The sequence below is a fragment of the Lonchura striata genome, chromosome 7, assembly GCF_050655825.1.
Source record: "Lonchura striata isolate lonStrDom1 chromosome 7, ASM5065582v1, whole genome shotgun sequence".
NCBI lineage: Eukaryota > Metazoa > Chordata > Aves > Passeriformes > Estrildidae > Lonchura > Lonchura striata.
Genome location: NC_140709.1, coordinates 25526176 through 25550491, shown reverse-complemented (window position 1 = coordinate 25550491; position 24316 = coordinate 25526176). Strand labels below are relative to the sequence as shown.

The following is a 24316-nucleotide window of genomic DNA, read 5'->3' as shown; positions in this document are numbered from 1 at the left end:
AGGATCCAAGCACTGTTTTACACCCCATATTAAAGGAGATGTATTTCCAGACTGGGGTCTATAAAACCCAAAGTGACAGAATGAGCAGCAGGGTGCTATCAATACACTGCCTTATCTACAACATGAAACAAATTTCCTGGCTGGAAAAGTGGGAATTGTAAAACAAGAGAGATAATTTTTAATGTAATCTGAAGAAAGCAGCTGCTTCTTGAAGTGAAAAACATAATTATTTAAGGATTGAGTTCTAAATCCTCCAACCCAGCCCTGCCCCAAAGGAGATCAGTGAAAGACTTTACACTAAACCCAGTCAAGGTTGGATGGGGTACTGCAAAGACAGCTCTATTCAGTGGAAGATGTGAACAGCTTTTAAAGTGTGATCAGCTTCAATTGGACTAAATCACTGGCTCATGGTGCTCCATGGAGCAGTGCTAAGTGAAGGTGGCTCCCCCAGTCAGTGCCAGCAGCAACATACCCTCTTCTCCATCCTCAGGCCCATCGTAAGACTTGTCAATGGCAGCTCGGAAGCTCTCATTGCATCCCCGACCCCGCACCACGTGAGGCCTGGGTCTGTGAAAAGGGAGTTCATTCTTCCTTACTTCAGCCACAGCAGTCTGAAGACTCTCAAGAGAACTGGACTTCTTTAATCCCAGGGTAGGACCAAAATCTTTGCCGGAAGAGTCTGGAAAACGAATGGTTAAGTTTTTATACCAAAAATCACAAAGAGAAATTAAACTAGTCAGATACATTTAATTGTGTACTTTATTACTTGGGGCCTTTGAAATAGTATGCAATCGATATAATTTGTTCTAAAAATAACATCAAGTTAAACCTAGTTCAGCAGAAAGCCCCAGACCTGGAGGGAATGGCACATAATTTACAGACCTGACAAAGTGATGGGTGATAGCTGGCTTGTCTGTGCCACTGCAAATCCCACACCAGTGATGAGAATGGGGCTGCTTCCTCCACCTTTGCCCATGACGTCCAACTGGACAATGTTAACAGTCTCAAGGAGAGCATTATCTTTAGACTCACAAAAACAAACACTGCTACACAACAAGTATTTTACTTTTTAGAAGGAGATAGGTTGTATGAATGGTTGATATTTTCAAACACATTTCTCCTGAGAGAAGATACATTATTAGTTCTAAGTTTTACCCAACCTTTTTATTCAAGCTGAAAGTAGTGCTATGATACCAACATGCACAGCAGCTTTTTCAAGAAACAAGCAGAGCACAGGTTAACATAAATGATGTTGCTGTCGCTGCCTCATTCCCTGATTACAGACTTACGAAAGCACTTCAGAGAAAAACAAAGGAAATTTTGAGTGTCCAAAACCTTCTCTCTCTCTAGATGCTTGACTATACAACCTTAGAAAGGCTTTATTTTGTGGCAGCATTTGTGTTAATTAGTATTAATAAAATGACAGTGCAATAGGTAAAGAACAAAATTGAATGAATGGATGCACTCCAATCAGTGAAGAAATTCACAGCTTAATTTAAAAGCCTTTGTAGCATCTACTTAGCTTTTATACAGCAGAACCGTAAATGTGTCTTAGAAACACTGAGTAAGAGACTGTGCCTTGCAATACGGCTTCTGTCTTTGAGAACTTGAGTGCTTTCGAGTTCAACTTTTAAGTAGTACTAACAAAAGCAACAGAAGAACATAAGAGAAGCCCTTCACCTGCATGTCCATATTGTCATACCTGAAGGGATTCAAGGGTCACAGAAGGCAGATATGTTAGTATGATTTGCTGCGATTTTAGCAATTCTAGAGTGCAAGTTATTCTGAACAGCATGTTCAGTGAATTCTTAAAAGTAAAAAAGCTGAGAATTGGCAACAAATAGAGACTTGTCAGTAGTGCCTACATAAAGCAATTTACACTTCCTTTACCTGCAGACTGATATGTAGCTGAAAACAAGTGGGGGATTGTGGGTGTGTGTGGAGACAAACAGGTTTATGGGAACCCTAGCTGCTCCATCACACAGTGCAACCTTCTTCTGTTCATTAATTGCCATTCTGGAGAGTACCATTATGGATAAATTAGCAAGTGCTAAAGCAGAATTAGAGGAATGACCTGCATAGAACATAAAAGTGCTAAAAATCACTAAAATCTTGTGCATCAGGTGGAGGCACTGTGGCACCTATCACAGACTGAGAAGGAGAAAAACGGAAAAATAATGGTGAGGAAAAAGGCCAAGTGAAAGGCACTGATCAGCTGAGAGGAAGCTCTCAGGTTTCAGTCACCAGCCAGCCTTGGTGGGCTGTTTGGCAGGGCACAGGGCACACTGGCAGGGCTGCTGGCCCCGGGCAACCCAGCAGGCAGCCAGGCTGGGCTGCAGACCGAGGGCTGCCGGGGGCTGTGCTCTGGGGGCCCTGCAGGCAGCGGGTCCCCAGCACACTGCTCCGAGCCACTGGGATGGCTTCAGGGTGATGCAGAGTCTGCAAGGAACGGCTGGGCACATCCCTGCCTCCAGCAGGGCCATGGGGGCCCATGGCTTCGGGAGGTCCAGCAGCCAGTGTTGACTCCAGACTGCTGCTACAGCTGCCTGGCTGGCCAGAAAAGTACAGAAGTGCAAGCTGTACTACACTCAATTGACTGCTCTAAGCTCCATCACCTGAAAAAAAAGGTCTAAACTTAAATGCTGCTTACAGTCTGGTTTATATAAAGCTGATCCAGTCGCTCAGACTGGAAGACTGCAATGTATGAAGGCCATTCCTAAGAAAATCCAATCAACACCTGAATTTGGAGTGAGGCACTCACATGACACATGGATCAGACATCAAGCTTGTGCTCAGCTCACCACGCACACTGGGACTCAGACCTTAGACACCTGAGCACACTGAGGTGTCCTCATTTGTTCAAAAACTTACTGAGAACCCTTACTCACAGATTGGTATTGAACATTCAGCTGATCCGTTCTAAGACTGTAATACTTTGAAATATTCATTATTGAAATTTCACTAATAACAGTGAGAACTTTGTCTTTCTGACAGTTCAGCTTGATTCCTTTTCCCCCCCTTTCATTATAGAGCCGCAGTAATCACATATTAGAGCACAGCTAAAGATACAGGAGCTAAAAAGCTTCCCTAAGCAGAGACCTGGCCCCTTGATTTCTGAGCCAGCATCTCTAACTGGATGCTTTCCAGAAAAATGCACAGAACTCCATAATGGACAAGGACTGCATCCCAAATTGGGAAATTGCCTTCCCCTGCCCTCGCCAGTACCTTTTTAATTTCTGCAGACCTCTAGAACTGCTGTAAGCCTGAAAATGTGATTATTTATTGCATGGGTAAAAAAAACACAAACCAACAAATAAACAACAAAACCCCTCTCTTATCTTTTACAAGTTATTAACAAGTAATTCTGGGGATACATGGTATGTGTCTGTATCTAGCCTTACCTGGATTTTTAATACAAAACCACAGTTTGGCAATAAAAAATTCAATTGCTCACAGTGTTAAAGTGTTTCTTCTTGAGCTCTCCTTTTACTGCTTCTTGTAGCACAATGATAAAAAGCCAACTGAAGCATGCACTTTATTGTTTTTTATAAATGGTGAATTACTTCATACATCTCTCCTGAATTTATAAGAGAAAACAACAGCTGACATCACTATCTGCCTAGACTGGCTGAAATCAAATTGCTGTTCTTAGATGTTATCTGTAACTGATCATCCTTTAACTGAAAGATGGTGTTACACATGCTTTAATTTTCTGCTCAATGGCAACATGGCTAACACAGATTTTTTAATTCTTAATATAGCGGTAAAAGTAAACCTGCTTTCTGTTCTTTTATTATTATTATTATTAGTCAAGTCTTTCCAAGATTATCTTTTTCCCACATCTGCACATTCCTTTCTTTTTTTTTATAACCCAGCTGAAGGAAATATGCCAAAAGCAAGATGTCAGTCATGAAAATCAAAGGGAAACAAATGACACAGCATTGTGGGCAGTGCAAGCCACCCCAAAGGCATGTACAGAGGGAATCAAAATGAAGAGAAGCCATGAATCACTGTCACTCTATATGAAACACAACTCCCAAGACACCCTAAAGAGTAAACATTTTATATATTTATCATTAAGTTTATTTCCTAGATAATGTTTCTTCTTGAAAACCAAAACTACAGGAATATGCCTAAAGGAGAATATTTAGAGGAACATATTTATGTGAGCTAGACTAACTTACTATTTACATTTTGAAAGACATAGTGAGGTAAAAAAAAGCAATAAAGAAAAAGTAAGGGAAAGCATCACTGAGACTGAGAAAATACAATAAACAGAAAGTTGTAAAAAATTATAGATAATTTGATTCTGTTTTTACCAGCACTCTAAACACACAGAGTGCTGTTTCCTATTGCATTGCACATAGTTCATGTGGTCCTAGGGAAGCGAAAGTAGTTATGAAAACAATGAGTGTTCTACCCTGTGGATACCAGGATGCTGGAGAGAACAAGGGACTACTTTCAGCAGGCAAACAACTCTTTGAGCATGAAAGCACTGGTGGTGGCTTCTTCAGTGGCAGCATTGGGAAGTGCCACTCAGAGTGAGATATCCCAACAGCTCTGAAGGAAGCAGGCACAGCTCAGTGCCTGCTCTGCTTTGGACACACATCTCCAGTAACATTTGTGATGCTCAGCTTGGCCTCACTGAACTCAGGCCTACCCCAACCTATAGACCAACTCCTCACTCTAAGAGATTGCAGCATCGTATGGTGACTTAAACTACTTCATGTACCATTCTTTCTTAACCATTTGTTTGATGTAGTTTCATTTATTTCTGATAGGATTCACAGTATGCACATCTACAAAGGATTTTTTTCTCTCACTTACACTTTTATATTCAGATACTCTTTCAATCATCCACCAATTCAATGCAGAGAATGATTTAGGAAGGAGGAATCTGAAAGTCATTACATCTTTTAGCTTGTGATTTTCAAATATAGTATTTTATATAATAATATTATATTATATTTTATAGAATAATATTTTAATATAACATTTCTGTAGAAAAGACTTAGATCACATGGTAGCTTTTTCTTCAACACTAATTTATACAGGTGACACAGAAAAGATTAAGGGCTTGATGAAAATCAAGAGAAGAATCACTATCTGGCACTTACATATTAAAGACAAGATATATAGTTTTGCTCATTTAATACCTCAATCTATGCATTCCAAAGATAAGCAGAAATAATAAGCAGAAATACTCAACATAGAACAACCCTGCAACTGACAGAAAAACAAAATTTAATAAAGAGAAATCAAAGCATAGGAGAATTTAACAGGTTCTCTGATTGTAAGAGACAGCTACAGTCTTCAGATTTACAGATCTTTCAATCTATTTTACTACATATAATGATTGCAATTGAGCCTGCATTTGCACAAACTGCAATTTCAGCTATGAATAATGACAGATCACAGTTTGGGGCCCAGAAGGTACCTTGAGCCTTAGCCAGCTGAAAAGGAAATGCTTGCAATAAGGCAGCCATTAGGCAGAAAGTGAAAATGCACTATTGTCATCTTAGAAACATATGTTGGTGTTCTGTTTTCTACAGTCTTATCACTAACAAACAACAACACTGCAATTAAACGTGCTACTATTTCAAAAAGAATATGTGTGGCATTAAACATCAAAAAAATGCTAACAAGTTTCCCAGTGCAACAATATCAAAGCTAAGAATTAGAAGCACAGGCAGAAGTTCAAGCAAAAGCCTCAGTGAAGGGGCACATGCACTTCCCAGGTTAGTGCTAAATGTCAGAAAAAATGCAGCCAAGCCTGTCTTTGCATAGAAACCCTGTGTTCTTATCTGCTGAAATAATTCTTTTTCTTCATCTGGTAACAGAAGTCTACCCTCTCTCACATAACCTTCCAGTTCACAGTAGAGCTCTGCATCCAGGGCAGTTTTCCTAGACATCTGAATCCCTCTTTCTCTAGCAGATAAGTGCCTTCCCTCTAGTTGGTACAAACTGAAGCATTTGCCCTCCAAACAGGTCCCAATATAAATTAAGCTACTTCTCTTGTACCAAGCAGGAGCTTTTTCCTCAAGGATATTTATGTATAAACTGACTTGAGATATAGGTGTTACAATCTGCTAGAGGAAAACTGCAATAGGAGAAGCAATGCAGACAGGAAAACGTCCAGTTTTTAGAAAACAGGATTCCCCAGTGGTTTCAGGCACCTTGTAAATTGATCAGTCTGGAACTGAGTAGTAGCAAAAAAATTCCAGTGCCCTGTGATTGCTTTATTTCTACTTCCACACCTGCCCTCTGAAAAGGTCAAACATTTAAATCCAGCTTTAAAGATTGGGAAATGTGACACTTTCTGAGACTAATTGATATAAATTATGCTTCTCAAACTAAACCAACATTTTTGTTCCCAGGCCAAAGTTTAACATGAAGTAAAGAGTCCCTGCACTAATATTTAAACAAAGTCACTTCTGATGGTATGAGGCTAACATCTAGTGTGTTACCTTTGATCTGTGGGACAGATGGGGAAGCTTCTTCAGTACTAGAACAGAAGAAAGCAAGCCAAAACTTACATTAAAATAATGGTTATGATCTATTTTGTTAAGTCTTAAGCCTACTTTGAAATAAACTGCTGAATTATTACTCAATCTTAGTCATCAAGCCTGAAATATTTTTTTAAATTACTGATTTAAATCAGAAGTAACAAATTAAAAGGATGCAAGAAGTTCATATTAAGCTTTGTGTTTACATCACTAATTTGACGCTTTTTTGAGTTCTTTACATGTGAATACAGAAAGAAATTTGAAACAATCGTATTATTTATAATTCAAAGAGTGATATGTAATTTTTATGCATCAATTTTTGGCCTGGGCACATTTTTATAAATACTTACATAAGCCGCATGTTAAAGATTGCTTTAAGTGTTGTTTGGTGATTAATTTAGGCTAATGAAACAAGGAAGATGATTATTGTAAAAAAAAAAAACAGCCATGGCAGAAAAGGAAAATAAATTTCAATATCAGCAATTTAACTTGCAATTAAGAAAAAAAAAACTTCCTTATCTTTGAACATTAAGACTAAGAAAGACTTTTAATAAAATAACCAGAAAGATAATACCTTTTGCTAATCATAGCATTGCTTTTGTACCTGCCACACTTTGATCAGTGAATCCTACATGCCTGAGATATTTATGAGCTCTTTTCATTGCTAACCCCACCACCACTGAGCTGCCCAACAGCCGCTCTAATTTAAGATGCTCTAAATATTGTTGCCATGGGTGACACATGAACATGGAGTAAGGCAAAGCTCTGCTAATAAAAAGGCTTTCACAGCATTTCAGTCCTTGCTCATAAGTAAAGTTAAAATTTATGGCTTTTAAAATACTGGATCTGAGAGAGGTCAGGTTAAATGGCTGCTAGTAATAAAAGGAATCAATACGCCACAGCATCTGAAGCAGCCAGCAAACTAAATAAACACTTCATCCAAATCCACTTGGCCCTGAATTAAAAGAACATAAAATACTGTATTTATTTTGTTTGCCCTCCACCAGCCTGTAGTTTGCATCACTACATCCGCTAGAATTCTACACAGAGCAAGCAACAAGCATATGTTGGCCAAATAGCAATTAAACTGTGTGTCAAGGCTAGGAGCAATTAACTGGGCATTAACCTTATCAGGGAACCACTTCTGGATTAGCCAGCTACAAACAGGCAAACATCTCAGTCTGGGAAGATTCTGCAACATGTATTTACAAAGCTTCAGAGGACTCAGACTTTCTGTCTCAGGCCCATACAGAGTAAATGAGCCATTTCCAGTAATAACCCCTAATTCATAAACCCTGAACAAAACCAGAATCACCTTTCCCAGTGATTAGTATGTCCTATTAGCATAGGAATGCACAACAATTTGTTCCTTACAGCACTTTAAAATAAAGCAGAACAAATGAAGTAGTGAACTGCACCTTTCACTCCTCATCTACATTTGGTTTCATTTATAGATTGAATTCTAGGAGAATTTACGAAAATCTATTTTCTTCTGTTGATCTATTTGTATTTCAAAGGAAAGTGCATAGGCTACTTCTCAGTTTAAGAAATTAATGCATGTTTTTCTTGAGGTTGCCAGCACATAACTATATAAAGAAGGTAGACATACACCTGTAATCAATCTATCACTATTAAAACACAAGCACAAAGACCATTCACAAAGTGCTGTGTATTTTTGAAATTGGTTTGTTTACGAGTTTAATAATATTTGTCTTGAAACAATTTTGAAAGATTCATTTCAAAAATCCAACTCTTAAATGGGAATATGCAGAATTTTGTCAAACCTACCATTAACTAAGAGAAAGAGTTATTAGACATCTGACATGGCTGAGACTCAAAATCCCTGCAGAATCTGAAAGGATTATGAAGGTTTTCAGGAAAAGTCCTCAGCAAAGGTTCCTTTATATTTCCTACTGAGATTTTTAAGATAATTTGAATGCTTATAAAGTTGATAGCAGTCTTTTATTACAGATTCCTCAAAGCTGAATCCATAGTTGTAGTGATACTGGGACTTTAACCAAGCTTCATTTTATATGCTTCAACTTTTTTCTCTTTATTCCCCTCAAACTACCCTCTGTACTGAAACTTCTTCACTTGCGCTCATTATGGAGATGAAGATTGTTTTTAGGAAAACAAAAAGCCTCAAAGAATACAGCTCCCTCTTGCCACATAAGAATAACTAAAGAGGGAAAAATTCTTCCGTCTGGGTAATAATTCTCCCCCCCCACACACCCCCCATTCACCAATAACTCAAAATGGACTAAAAGGAAACCTTTCAAGCTCGGTGTGCAAGTACACTACGAACCAGATCCTTCAGTGCAACTTTAAGGAAGCAAAGCTCACTTTTCACATCTACATTCCATGTTCTTCTAACATTGGCTGGATCTGGTTAAATTTGTATTTTCAAGGCTTTCTTCCATAAAACTGAATTCTTAGGAAAAACAAGTCCAATCCATGGACCTAATGTCAAGGGAGTTTTCCTCTAAAGAGCTCCAGTAAAGGATTTTGCTAAACTGTTCTGTAGCATGCAGACACAGACTCACACCCAGTAACATCTGGCTGTCTTCTGAGGTTTTTAACAGACATGAGTCACAACTGGATTATACTACTACACTCCCAGCCTTGCTTAAAAAACCCCAAACCCAACAATATACTTATTACCTTAGCCATACTGGTTAACTTTAAGGCCTAATCTGTACAATTTACTACATTACAATGTATATCTTTTTCAGCATCTACAAGAGGTTTGCAGCTCCCTTGCTAGGTATGTCAAGATGTGTCATTAATGGAAAGGTTGCATTTTAAAAAGAACACTGACAAGGGTAAAAGATATCCTAAATAAAGATAATTTCATAAATATGTGTTTTTTAAAAAACTTGTTACAATGTTAGATGTTTAACAAATATAAACCTAACCTTTAATATCCCCCAGGGAAAAGGGAATCTCCCCAGACAGCTAAGTTTAGTTTTTACTGCAGCAATTTTCAATATTCTCAAGATAATATGCTATCAATTACCAAATCATGCATTTAGGATCGTTTCAATATTCAGTTCTGCATTGGTACAATGTGTTCAAATAGCAAATTGGAAAACTAATAGAATTGCTGCATGGAACAACTTAGAATATGATTTAAACAGCAAATCAATACAACCTTTTCTTACCATTTGTCTCACCTGTGTACAAATGAGATTTCTCTGTTCCCTTTCACTAGCCCAATAAATGGAGAGTAGTACATGCACACACATAACATGGAACCAGACTGCAGAAATGTGGAGTCAAAACAGAAGAGTCATTCCAATTCTTCTTGGTGATGTCCCTTATCAACCAATGCAGACATCTCTGGAGAACTTACTCAACTTCCTATCCTAAATTATGATCGAAAATTCCAAATGGTAAGCAGCAGCCACAGTGATACTGAAATCAGGACAGCTTGGTTTAGCACAGTCAAATGACATTTTAATACAGACAAACCCAAGATAGCATATCTTAGAAAACTAAAAGTTTCCTCTAAGCTGGGACTCAGTATTACCAGAAAACACATCATTCTGCTCATAATCCCATACAATCTTGAAGAACAAACCAGAGTGTAGCTACGAATAGATCAGGATAATCTAGTCCTTGGATAATTAGATGGTTAATCAACTGTGTCAGAAAACTGCCACAGTGCCATGGATCAGGTGCAAAACTCAGCGCCCAAATTCATCTACTTCAGCTACTTGCTGATTGGATCCTTGGATGACATTTCAAAACCTGGTATTACAAAAGCAACTTTTCTACAGAAACAGGCAGGTTTTCCAAATAGACAGCAAAATGCATCATTACAGTGAAATATCCTAAATTAACACCGAACTCTAATCTTCATGTGGAACAGTTGACAGCAACTGCAATTTTCAAGAGCCTTAATCCAAGATTGAGACCTAAGTATGCTCAAGGGGCTCCAGAAGTAGAACAGGTAGGTTAATTTTCAGTCTGGTTCAAGCCTGGTGACCAAATCCTCAGCTGGAGTAAATGAACACTTCCACTGTCCTGCCATCTTACACCAGCCTGTATCTGTCTTCTGATCCCTGTACTCAGCAAGCACCACATTTTGGCATTGCATCCCTGCCCACAGAGAGGCCTGCAACAGTAACTCATTTTACAAGCTACAGCATGAGTGTCAGATGTTAGTAAATTCAGCCTGTAGTGGATTCAAAGTAATGAACTGTAGATTAAAAAAAGCATTTTGTTATTTTAACAATCCAGAAAGCCATCCTCAGCTACACCCTGGTCTTGCTAAAAGAATAAGAAGAAACAAATGGGTTCATGTGCCTTTCAAGAGGAACCTGTTCACTCTTTGAAAAGGCTGTTTTCACTTAGTTCAAGGAATCAAATTTCTGGAAAGAACTTAAAAGCTTTAGAAGTATAAAGAGCACAAAGATGCATCATCATAGATTACCAGCAATTTTGAAACATTACTTCATCCTTTAAACACATCATCATGTGTGCATTCTGAGGCAAGAGCATCTCTGCCAACTATAGTTCACAAGAATAGCTTGTTGCAATATTTCCCCTGGGTTATTTTTTTATCTTGTGTTTCCATCTGGTGAGTACAGTCCAGTAAAAAAAAAAAAAGTTAAAATAATTTGGAAGATACCCACATTATAGGAAATTTTTACTGTGTTTTTCTTCTAGGTCTACAGCATTAAAAAAATTAAGAAATATTAACATAATACAAAAAACAAAAAAACACCCATGCTTTCCAAACAATGTACTTTAATTTTTTTTTTTTTTTGTTACGTTAAGTAATGGTTTCTTCCTTAGCTGATGTTTTACTGGGTTTTTGGTCAAGATTGATGGAATCCATCAAAATATGCTAGATAATACAAACTTCTGAAATGGGAATCTGCAAATCCTTAATCACAGCTTTGGTTTTCTTTGAGCCTGACAGTTTACTTTAGCAGGGCCTGACCTCTAGGCAGAGCACCTTCATGGAGTCAAAGTAATAACATTAATGTGCCAAGTAGGAGTTACTGTTGATCATCACACAACCAGGACATAAATGTGTGTTCAAGAAAATGCTGTCAAGATATACAGCATAAATAAAAAGAAAGAACTGGTATTTTTGTTAACCTTTTCCTGTTAGTCTAATTTCAGATTTAGCCAGTAAAAGCTTTTCAAATTCTAATATGATATTGCAGATGACATACTACCCTGAATAATTTGCAATAAAATCTTCCTTTCTATAGTAATCTCATTTTGAATTTTATATTTTCTTTTTTTAATACCTGATATCTCTTTGCCCCTAAAACACAGATATTGTCTACAGACACAGTTTACTTACAAATGAAAGCAAATATATTTGGCTGTATAGTCGTACAACATAAAGCTTTAAAACTTCATTCTTTGCAAACATCACTTCTCTGCTCATTCTGTGACCATCTGAAAATTAGAAACCGCTGCTTGTGTTATTAGTCCAGTAGCTTTTGAAAGCTAAATAACAAATATCAGTTATATTCTTGAGATCATAAGCTTTTGCTCCACTTACAATAATTGTCAGTCTCATAAACATTAAGAACAAACATTTTGAACAATGTCACAGATATTAAGCAGCTTTGCCAGATTTCTCTAGCATTATCAGAACATCCTATTTTGCCTTTTTTACAGTGGCTAATGCTGCAGTTAGCTTTTTCAAGTTGACCAAATGAGTAAGAAAAGAGCTCTCCTGTTCAGCGATTCCCTTATGTAAAAAAGCTTTTATCATCTATCACACACAGAATCACTGGGTTGGAAGCGACTTCAATATCATAAGTCCAACCCAGCCCTGACACCTCAACTAAACCATGGCATCAAGTGCCATATCCAATCTTTTTTTAAACACATCCCAGGATGGTGACTCCACCACCCCCCCAGGCAGGCCATTCCAGTACTTTATCACTGTTTCTGTGAAAAACTTCTTCCTAATATCCAATGTATATTTGCCTTGGCACAGCTTAAGACTGTGTCCTCTGGTTCTGTCGGTTGCTGCCTGGAGAAAGACACCAACCTGACTACAGCCACCTTTCAGGGAGGACAAGGTCACCCCTGAGTCTCCTTTTCTCCAGGCTGAACACCCCCAGCTCCCTCAGTCGTTCCTCACAGGGTTTGTGTTCCAAGCCCCTCACCAACCTAGCTGTCCTCCTCTGGACACACTCAAATGTCTCAATGTCCTTCCTAAACTGAGGGGCCCAGAACTGGACACAGCACTGCAGGTGTGGTCTCACCAGTGCCAAGCACAGGGGGAGAATGACCTCCCTGCTCCTGCTGGCCACACCATTCCTGACACAGGCCGGGAACCTTTGGCCTTTTGGCCACCAGGGCACACTGCTGGCTCATGTTCAGCCAGCTGTACACCAGTACCCCCAGGTCCTTTTCTGCCTGGGCACTGTCCAGCCACACTGACCCCAGCCTGTAATGCTGCAGGGGTTTATTGTGGCCAAAATGCAGGACTTGGCACTCAGACTCATTAAACTTCATCCTACTGGACTCTGCCCATCCATCCAACTGTTCCAGTCTGTCTGCAGACCCCTCCTACCTTCCAACAGATCGACACATGCTCCCAGCTTAGTGTCATCTGCAAATTTACTAATGAAAGACTCAATACCATGTTGTCAATAAAAATATTGAACAGACCTGGCCCCAGCACAGACCTCTGAGGGACACCACTGGTGACTGGCCCCAGCTGGATGCAGCACCGTTCACCAGCACTCTCTGGCCTGGTCATCCAGCCAGTTCCTAACCCAGCAAAGCCTTGTGCTGCCAGCTTTACCAGGACTGTGCTGTGGGAGTGTCAAAGGCCTTGCTGAAGTCCAAACAGACAACATCCACAGCCTTTCCTACATCCACCAGGCAGGTCACCTGGTCATGAAAAAACATCAGGTTGATCAAACACAGCCTACCCCTCCTAAACCCGTACCGCCTGGGTCTGACAGCCTGGCCATCCTGTAAGTGCTGCATGATGACACTCAACATAAACTGTTCCATCACCTTACCAGGTACTGAGGTCAGGCTAACTGCCCTAGAGCTACCAGGATCCTCCTTCCCACCCCTTTTGTGAATGGGTGTCACATTGGCCAGCTTCCAGTCCTCTGGAACCTCACCAGTGAGCCAGGACTGTTGGTAAATGATGGAGAGTGGCTTCCCAAGCTCACCCACCAGCTCCCTCATCACCCTGGGATGGATCTCATCTGGACCCATAGGTTTATGAACAACCATATGATTATGCTAATTTTTTCTTGTGCATCAAGAGTGAACACTTGCATCTGTATTCTGCCCTGTATCCTATTTTTCATCAAATATATTCACCTTCTTTAGTGTTTTGACTGTGGACAAACATTTTCTCCACATTCAGAGGGAAAACTGGTTAATCTGAATAATGCATGCCATATTCCATATCCTCAAAAAGATAATGCAGAACAAGCCATACTGTGGCTGAGTATGGCAATCAATCACTAAAGTATTAACACAATTCTTAAAACTTCATGCATATTAGCACATGGTTAATCAGAGCAGTTTGACAGCCTCTTCTTCAGAGCTGCTTCTACAGCTTCACAGTATATCAACCCTCTCATTGAAAAGTGAAATATACTATGGAGTTTACTTCAGAGCAAAAAGTTAAAATCAGATTTTGAAACACTGAGGCTAATGTTATTAGACTAAAAAATGTAATGGCTGTTATACCATATGCTTAATTGGCCCCCATGTGTAAAAGCAGTCCCCCAGGAAGGAGCTGAAAGCTACTACTTGGGTTCAGATCCTGCTGAAAGAGTGAAAGAAAGAAATGGGTAATCAGTCATCATTTCCCTTCAAACAACAACCCTGATAAACATTTATATGAATATTTTTTTCTGTTGTTGTGGATACTAAGAGTTTACATATGCTAAAAGGGAAGTAAGAAAACTCAAGAGAAACAAGATCTGTTGAAGATTATCAGATAAAAATAAGATATTCTTGCCTTCCATCTTTAAGTCCTTGAATATCTGAAGGCAAAAGAGCTCTTGGAGGAAAGTAAGATAAACTTGTCATATTTCTGTATTTCTCATTGGGCATTAGCATTTGATACTATCAGAAAGAGGACAGAGGCCATGCAGACTTTTTGTCTGATTCAGTATTATCGTTAACTTCCTGGGATGTGTTACAGATGAAAGGTGTCCAGAAGAATAACATCCCCACCACCACCACAAAAAATAATGCTGCTCCTTCCCACTTCTATCAATTCCTCATTGCCTGCATTATGAAAACACACAGAACCATGGGCCAAAATTCCACTATACTTGGTGTTATACCAACTCAAAAGAGAATTGATATTTAGTACCTTTGATAATTTCTGATCAAGACTTCCCATATTCCTGCAATACTGGCTCACTTTTGAGTGGCAAGACTATAGATCTCTGCACAAAATTTCACTATGTTCTCTTAAAATGTTTTTGTCCTTTCTGTATTTCAAGTCAGTTCTGAGAGAATGGTTCCTTCTTGCATGGATGCTCTTCACAGAATGGGTTAATTTTTTTCAACATAATTAAAAATCTAACAACCCTCAAAGCAGTTCTAGCACAGAAGCTCTCTGATTTGGAGTTGGTGTTTTGTGTCAGCTTTAATACAGTCTTATTGCTAGGTCACTCTTCAGTGTCTGTACTCTTAACTCTAGAGAAGACTTAGATGACATTCCTGCATGCTAAATCAAATTACAAACACACTTTCTATTTCATTAAGTTTGATCTAAACCAGCTACCCCGAGTAAAAACTAATATTGATATTGCCTGATATCACGTGACTGTTAAATTTTAATCACTAGGTTCTTAGTCTGATTAAGCAATTAAATTGCTTAACTGAAAACTGCAGGGCAATTGATTTATATAAAGGTACTAAGAAATTCTATTTGAAGTTTAAGAACAATTCCTTACTAAAGGTAACAAACACATGAAAGCTCTAATTGCAAAAGTATATTTCAGTATTAGTCATTCTAGTATTGTTTGCCTTCTGATTGTTAATAGTTGGTATTTACTACAGGAGTTATTCCTGGCTCCCCTTTTCTAAAAATCACTACTGAAACGGGCACTCTGTTCTGCTAATGCAAATTATAGTGTAAGTGAAGACTCTTCATGCATTGTAAACATCACTCATCATTAAACTTGGAGAAGAATTATTGTTTCTGCTTCTTTACCTATAAAAACTTATTTAAAATGTCTAATTTTCCTTCTTTCAATTTGAATCATAAAGCATTTGCTGTAACAAGATCAAAGATAGAAAGAAAGAGGTGGGGCTTTTAATGTCCAGTTATATAAGGCCTGAAAGGATAACTCCTTTCAGAGTTGTTGCAGACAGATGTTGTCAGTGAGGTCTGAGGAACACTGAAATAAACAGGTGCAAGGTGAGAAACTGCTCCAACAAAGAAGGGCAGAGTTCACTCTACATTTTGATCATTTTACCATTTTTTACTGTAGGTGAGAAAGTTCCTCTATCTAGACTTGACATGAAGTACAACATACACAGACGAATGTCAGAATTTCCCCAAAACTTGCCTAAAATACCCCCAAACCACCACGAAAACAAGGTTTTGTTTATCTGCACAAGTGGTGCTAGGAAGTTCTCTCCTATGATGCTGGGGTTTACTCATTGAACAGAAGTTAAATGGACACATTACTTGGCTTGAAGAAATCAAGCATATGCCCACATCTTTCACCACTGATAACATTCACTACTACATATACTTTCTCTGTTGCTTTGGCATCTCATAGGGTGAAGGAGCAGTAAAAAGACAGGTAAGCTAATCACTGACACAGCACTGTGCTGACTGGTGAGTGCTCAGGTCAGAATTTTAAGATTACTGGTGAGCTCTGCCAGGAGGGAAAGAAGGGTAGAAAAAGCAAAACTAAGCGAGCAGAGAGTCTGTGGAATTTTATAAAATATTAAGTACTTGCTCTCAGAAAATGAATGTTTTAAGGTCTTCAGATTCAATCTCGTGCCTCATAATTCAAGACACACCTCTCTTTATTTATAATAGCCAAGATAATGAATCTTTTTATACTATCAGTCTGCATTGTTCCAAATCCAGAGGTTTGATCCAGCACTAGCTACTTAAAGTGATTCTTTATAGCCTATGTGGTTTATAGACTACAGCATGATCTCTCAGCATAGTGTTTGTTATATTAATAAACATTTTTATTTGTTTACACATACAGTAATACTGTATCTACTACATACTAAATAAAATGCATAATTTATTTGCGTTTTCTCATCTGATTTTCTGAAAAGGCTCATCAAATTTTAATGAAAGTAGTTAAAGCAACAGACTATGTATTAAAATCATATACAAAAAATGACCTTAAAAGAGTACTATTAAAATTGCAAAGTAAAGTGCTTAGGCTTGAAAAATGCTAAAGCAAAGGTGCCCAATTTCTCTCTCTCTGTGTGCACGTTCTAATAGACTTTCATTTTATGTCCCAAATATAACATGATAATTTTATTTACATTTATTTATTTATTTATTTATTTATTTAGTTTCTTTCAGGAAAGATCTAGTATTTTCTTCCACATATAGAGAAACTCCCCTCCCCCCTCTGCACAGATTTTGATATCTGACAGCAGTAAACAGCATTCATGCCTCTTTATCAAAGCCTTAGTAGCAAGGGTTTTTCAATGAACACTAATGATGTCATTTTAAGACAAACATGCACAACCTGTGTCTCAGAGACAAGGAACTGAAACAGGAAGATGAAGATTCAGGTTCCCAAGCCTTCAAACTTACATTCTTCTTAGTAGCAGAGTTTTTGTATAAATTTTTCTACACGTGGGGTGCTGGTGGGGGGGATTTTTGGTTGTCACTTTTTTTTGGTTGTTTTGTTTTTTGGGGGTTTTGTTGTTTGGCTGGTTTTGTTTGTACCTGAAAAAAGCGTTTTCTGTACTGTACAGCTAGTTGCCACCTTTTTCTTCCCCACTATCCTAGATTAACACAAGCTGGTCTCCCCCTCTCTCTCAGTTATGTCACCCTTTCCCACACTGCATCTTCTCACCTACTGACCTGCCCAATCTCCCTTTTTGCCCCATGCCCAGCACCCTTTTCTAGCTCCCCTCCACCTCCCCTAGTAGCTTCCCATCTTCTGGGCCTCTAGCTATATATTCTTGCCTTTTCCTCTCCTAAACAAAAACAAGTATCAGATTTATTTTAGGAGACAGTAAAAGAACAATCTCTGTCAAAGAAAAAGCAAATAAATCCCATGCTTCAATTGACACTTGAATGGAAAGTTTTACTTCAAACAGCTCCAGTTCCACAGAACCTGTAATGGGATGTGTCAGGCATGACACTTAACAGGTGATAACATAGCAGCTACTGCACTCTACACCCATACTCTGTACATGGAAAGAGAACAGAAAACCAAACCTAAGTAAAGGACAGCAAAGGCTTTTTTCTGAGACTTAATGAATTATCCATATTTCCTACAGAATGGCAGAAAAAGAATGACTGCAATAAATTGTTTTCTCTCATATGTTTTTTCTTTAATGTGTTTGCTCTTTCAGTCTAAACTCGGACTGAGAATTATTCTTCACAGCTATTTTGTGATGGACATATTAGTCATAAGCAATGAGTTATTCCATGCAACTACTGGCAAAATTTAGTTCTTCATGTAATGCTCATTTTTGGTACCTTTAAAATTAAACTACTGTGCTATTTTTTAAAAAGGAATTAAACTCCAGAAGCTTCGATCAAACAATTTAGTAATTTTGCTTTCAAAATTAGGCATCCGAGAAGATTATAAAGCAATAAAAAAAGAGCCATCTGATGAACTACACTATATTGAATTTCTCTTTTATAACATCTCTGTTTGTCAACAGCAGCATTACAACCAGCAACCGAAACTACAATTCCTTTTTTGAACACAGGAATTTATGCCAACTGCAGATAGCAACAAAAATTGTAATTACATGAAAGACCCAAACAAATCAATGCCAGATTCTCTGGTCTGGACCTTCCACACAGAAACACTTGAAAACTGCCATAGCAAGGTAATAGAGGTTTTTATTTTCAATCTTTGTATGTGCAATCACCCTTCAGTAATGGATGCAGAACTCTAGCACCAAGTGCTAGTTGTGTTCTGTTCCTCTGTTTGCCAGGTCCTGACGCTAGCACTGGAAGGGCCACAGTCCCTATTTAAGCTGCCAGTGCAGCAGAGTCAGGATCTTGCTGCTATTATGGCTCTAAGGAAACTAGCATTTTGAAACTGGGCAAACTGTAGAACTTAGTCTGACTCTCTCCATGGAATTCTTTGCTTTGCCCAGAGCCCACTGGTCACACTGGATGAATGTTTCTTTCCTATCCCCTTCAGTGAACTGAGCAACTCTAGAACAGGAGAAGGTCTACTGAAAAATGCTCTGCAGCTGCAGTTCCTGGATCTTGATTATGCCTGGCATGCTCCCCCTGTCCTTCAGACCCTGCAGGTGAACCTTGCAGATGTACTCTCCTCACAGACAGATATTCAATCCACAAAGCTGCTTTTAGATAAAAGAACCAGCTCGAAGATGGGGGAAGGATTAAGGAAAGAATTTTCACAACTGAAGGTGAATAATCAAAAAGGGCAGGATTCAGGTACAGATCAGCCTCAGTATAGATGTCACACTACCTGGGGGAGGGAGGTATGGAGGGAAAGAAGAGGCATTTTCATTTCTTTAAAAATTCCCAAGCAAACATAAATAAGTTTCTCATGTCAACAGGGATCTTCTGTGCATTCACAGAGTTCAGGTACCAATCATTATGCTTGTTACCTGTAGGCAAAAGAGAACCATGAGAAACAACATCACCCATGCAAGACTAAACAAAAGCATATGCAAAATTTCATCTATTAAGACATTAGGCAGAAAAATTGGTAGGCACAAAAGGAGATAGGTTCTGAAATGGTAGCATGGTGCCACTGCCTGAGGCAAAGGGAAACTACCTGTTGATAGTCAATGGCATCTCAAGGAAGTGCCTTCTACTCTTCTACAATATGCTTTCCATTTGGTTTGTCACTGCTATATACAGAAAAACTCTCCTGCTCTGCTCTTAGGCTTATCAGACACTTAATTAGGGATGATATTGGTCCTTTTGGAGTGCTCTGTAAGTAAGTGCTAAGTAGCATTGCTGTATTGAAAGATCCACTAAAAATAATGCTGTTTTATGAGATATACAAATAACAATGTAATTCTTTTCTTCAAAGTTAATTTCTGAACAATATTTCACTGCACATCTTTTATTACATAAAAATGTATACTAATAAATAGTACCAGCAACCCTTTTTCTATAATAAAGGCTTATTTTAAATGTTATAGGAAGCAAACGTTGTACAAGAGAGCTAGACTAGAAATATCAATTAGCTTCAAAATCCTTTTTATTGACATGGCAACATGATGGGATTTCAAAATAAAAAATGAAGGCAAAGACTCATTCAAACTGGAGAATTAAACATGCCTCAGAAGATAATGCAACTGGCAAATACACAGTATAACAAATTTATTTTAAAATATAAACAAGCAAACTAACCACATAACCAAAATCCCAAACACACAACAGTTAAATCTTCTTTGGGACTACATAATTTTTAACTTTGAGTCAACTAATTTAAAAAAAGAAAAGTGTACCCTTCCTGTTTTCAGCCAGGAGCTCATTTAGTTCAATGCTCTTCTTTCTACATCTCATACTTCATGATCCAAAATACAAGTTAGAGGGCCAGATGTATTATCTGGGAAGTTTTCCAAATTCATTAACTCCTTGGCACCAGTGACTTCAGGATACCCACTGCCAGCACTGAATATCATGCCCAGCAAAAAAAACAGCTCCTGGAGGGAAAGGATTAATAAAATGAGGCATTCAGCAGTGGCTGCTGGTCCCTTGGTCGCAACAAGCAACTGAAAGAATCACAGTAGCTGCCAACACTGATCACAGCCAGCTTTCAGCACCTAATACTCAAGGTCTTCCCTGAATATCTGCAGATCATTCACCACAAATCTTGAAAAAAGCACAGGTATTGCTTAAAGGAACATGAAACCAAGAGTCAGAAAAAAGACTGACAGGAAGGCTGTGACTCCAGCTCTAACTGCAGAGGGTGGTAAATATTATGCAGGGGTGTTAGAATCACATCATCACTTTCTCCTCAATTACAGAGGACACAGGCTGAGGGAATTTGTTTTGCTTTCTGAAATGGATGCAGTCTGGTTGTCAACAGCTAAAGGACCAATGACTGAAGAGCTTTACAGAGCCCTAAAAAGGCAGGAGACACGATGGATTCACTTGTTGTTCTCAGCTTTCTTTTTAGGGCCATGGAAGGAGTTCCATGATGGAAACCAGCTTACTATCAGTCATGTAGGCACTTTCATGAGCCATCTGTTCAGGCACCATCACCAGAGAAGCTCTCTACTTTCAAGATCAACATACAGCAAGAGGCCCCTAGGATTTTAAACATTAAACTTGCTTTGCTGGCTATTGTGCCTTCCTTTGAATCTTCACAGTTTTAATAAAAAAGCACTGATTTATTTACATTCTTCGAATTTCAAGTATACTGTTGCTTAACCTATGCTTAGGCCTAATGCCAGTTTTCTTGGTTTTTGCCATCTCCAGTACTTAAAATTTAGTAACAATTCTTTCTGCATGTGATATTCCAGGATCCTGAGATACCAAGATGTCCTGTCTTAACGACATTTGGAGAACTGCAGTATCTATGACCCTGTGTGAAATTCTGCACTAACACAGTTACACTGCTTTTTCTTTCACAGATAGCTTTATTTCTGCACTCCTCCTCCAGACACATCCACCATATTTACAAGCTCTCTTACGCTCGTATGAGTCAGAAACAACCTGGAACACAAGGCAGCAGGAAGCTCCAACTCAGAGCAGAAACTTTCAGCAAAGACAAGAAATGTGGCAGGCTCAGCACAGACAGTCACAGTGGAACATGCTGCCAGGTCTCAGGGAGAGAATGCATGCCCCAAACAGCCCACAGCTGGTAACTCCTGCCAGCACCACGCTCTTTCCTAGAGAGGGAATTTCAGTGCACAACAGACAGAGCTCTGCAGGCACATTACTCCTCCAGCCCACTGCAGGCTGGCACACAATGGATTTACCACAGACACATGGCCATTTACTTCAAATACCAGCAGGCCTCATGTTGAGTGGATGGATTCATCACAACTATTAAAAGTGTACACTATATTTCATTTTACACTGCTTACACATTCTGGGGATTTTAATGCACTCTTGACCTGCTCCATTGAATTCTGCACAGAGCAATATTCAGCAATACTGACCATGGGGAGAAGTGGCAACTATGGAATGTGAACATCAGAGCCTCAGTTAATACAATATGCCCAGAATCACTTCAGGAAATTAAAGAGGAGGAAAAAAAAAAAGTAAAAATGTAGAATTAGTATTAATGCATTAAGATACCTGTGTGTCCAATTTTTCTTCCCAATCACTCTTCTGACTTCCGTATCAAAATGGAGCTGTAACACTGGGCAGCTGCTGAGCTTGAAACTTCCCAAGTCCCACTAAACAATGTTCCTATCCTTTTCTCTGATCCCAGAGGAAAGAATATTCCTCAAGGAAAAAAGGCTGCTAGTTTGCAACCCTCAGATGCCAATGATTCATACCGAGTAGTATATAATTCCCATATTACTGAGATGTGATCGAAAAGAAGTAAATCTTTCACCACTATTGTTTATTTTAGAACACTGTAGTTTGTATATCTGCCAGATCAGGCCGTCTCCTCTGGGAAAAAGCTGTCCTTTCTGTTATGCACTTGAAGCTTACCCACATTTAAAAATAAGGCATTCCTCATACAAAGAATCCCTCTTTGGCATCTTGCTCTAATAACTCATGTCACTGCTTTAGCAGGCAGTTCCCTAGCTATACATTCACAGGAGTACTGTCTAAAGTTCCTACCCGCAGGAACTTTTAAGTTTTATTTCATGCTTGTCAAATGGATATATCTTACTTTGGTCCCCTTTCAGGGCACAAGCTTCCTTCACAGAGAAGTCCAAGTTGTATAACACTTTCTCAGTAGATGTACATACACTATTGCTCTTAAAGTGAGAACACGAAAAGGGCTTTCCTGTTGAAGCCAGGGGTTGGTTTACTACCCTTTCACAGTACAGAAAATCATCATTTATTTCTGTGTGAAATAAATACTTCTGCTTAACTTAGGCTTTTACAGTACCATTTGTTCTCTGGTTCAGCAGCTTTCTGTGATCAGCTGGACTGAAAGAAACCCCACCTAGGCTAGGGTACCTAGTCCCTGTTATTTTTAAGGAAAAGTGTTCTTTCTGTCCGAGCTGCCTGCTCACTGCATCTGGCCCTTACAAAAGCTTCTCCCTGCTTGTCAGACTCAGCTGCTTTAGAGGACTGCACAATCTTCTCTCACTCCTTAGGACAGGACCAGACCCAGAGCACAGCAGCCCAAAGAAAACTAAGAGACAATAGTACAATAAGAACAGGTAACATCACACAGTCAAAAATACACAATAACAATTTTCACTGGCCATTAAGCAAACCTCTCAGAAACTCACTTTCAGTTTAGTCCTCAGGACAATAAAAGAGACTCAAACTTGCTCCCCCACTTCCTTTCCTTCAGCACAAAGACATCTCTGAAGATCCGCAAATCTTCTTTCATCCACACTTTCTCCCTCAGATGTGTCTGCCTGCCCCCTCCACCCCAGTCAACTTCTTCAGCTTAGGCTGATCCCAGGATCAAAAAATGTCAGTTACAAAATAATTCTTCTCTTCTCCTGAACTTCTTTTTTTCTTGCTCCCTTCACTAAACCAGAAGAATACTACTCTTTTTTGTAGAATTATTTTTCTGCTAGGTTAGCTTCCCACAACAGCTCATCATGGAATTACAGGAATAATAATGCTGGCATAGAGAGAAGGGGGGCAGAAACATGTGGCTTGGCCTTTATAAATACAAGGCTATTGTGGGATAACAGGAAAATATTCAGTCAACATGCTACTTTGTAAAAAGTCAATTAAAGACCCTTGAATTTGCATCTTCATTGCTGTTTGTCTAAATTCAGTTTTGCTCTAGATCCTAAATCCCACACAAGAACATAGAGGGAAAACAGGTTTCTCCTTCAAGCTTGTTATTGTTCTCAGCAGATCAGATCTAGTCACTTTAATAACTGTAATTCAAAGGAAGATCAACGGGCACTGCTCTGTTGTATCTTAATACAAAGCACACTAAGAGTCACAGAACACAAAGCATTCATAAAATCAAAGTGAACAAGTGAATTTAGAAAAGATTCTTACATTCTAAGGATGAGACAGCAGGGATGCTCTTGTTCAGTTTGCTGAGGTTTACTGCCACTTTTTATTTCCTGGTCCTGCCACTGAGAAAATGGTTTTGTTCACGGCAAGTAAAACAGTGTTAAAAAAAAAAAAAATCTTAAAAAATCAATGCAAGTTTGGCATTTGAATTTAATAAGGATATAGTTTGACATGGTAGATATGGTGATTTAGTGGACAGCTGCCTCACAGTTCTCACATCCATCTGCTTGCTGAACTTCCACTCTACTGGCATGTAAGCTTGTCTCTCAGATGGGTGGTTTAAGGAGATAATCTCAGCACTATTCATTTTTGTCCTTCTTGTTTCAATTTTTGGCTGGTTTAGTTTTCTTAACCATCTCACCAGCTAAGCTGTGCGACTGGAATAAAGACTGGAATAATGGAACCAGGGCAGCTGCAGATAGGAGGCATGGTGCCCAAGATTGCTTTTTCAGCAGCAGCAAGCTTTTAGATCAACATCATAACATCAAATATCCCCCTCAAGTGAGGGATT

At 38.9% G+C, this 24316-nt stretch overlaps 1 protein-coding gene across 16 annotated transcripts in view; it reads right to left on the bottom strand.

Annotated features, from left to right (window-relative positions):
- PARD3B (par-3 family cell polarity regulator beta) overlaps window positions 1-24316 on the bottom strand; it is a 394367-nt gene that overhangs the window by 136478 nt on the left and 233573 nt on the right. For all 16 annotated transcript variants that reach the window (XM_085585197.1, XM_085585191.1, XM_085585194.1 and 13 more), the window contains one exon: window positions 473-679. In XM_085585197.1, coding sequence (XP_085441323.1) covers window positions 473-679 — 207 coding nt within the window. The remainder of the gene's footprint in view (window positions 1-472; window positions 680-24316) is intronic.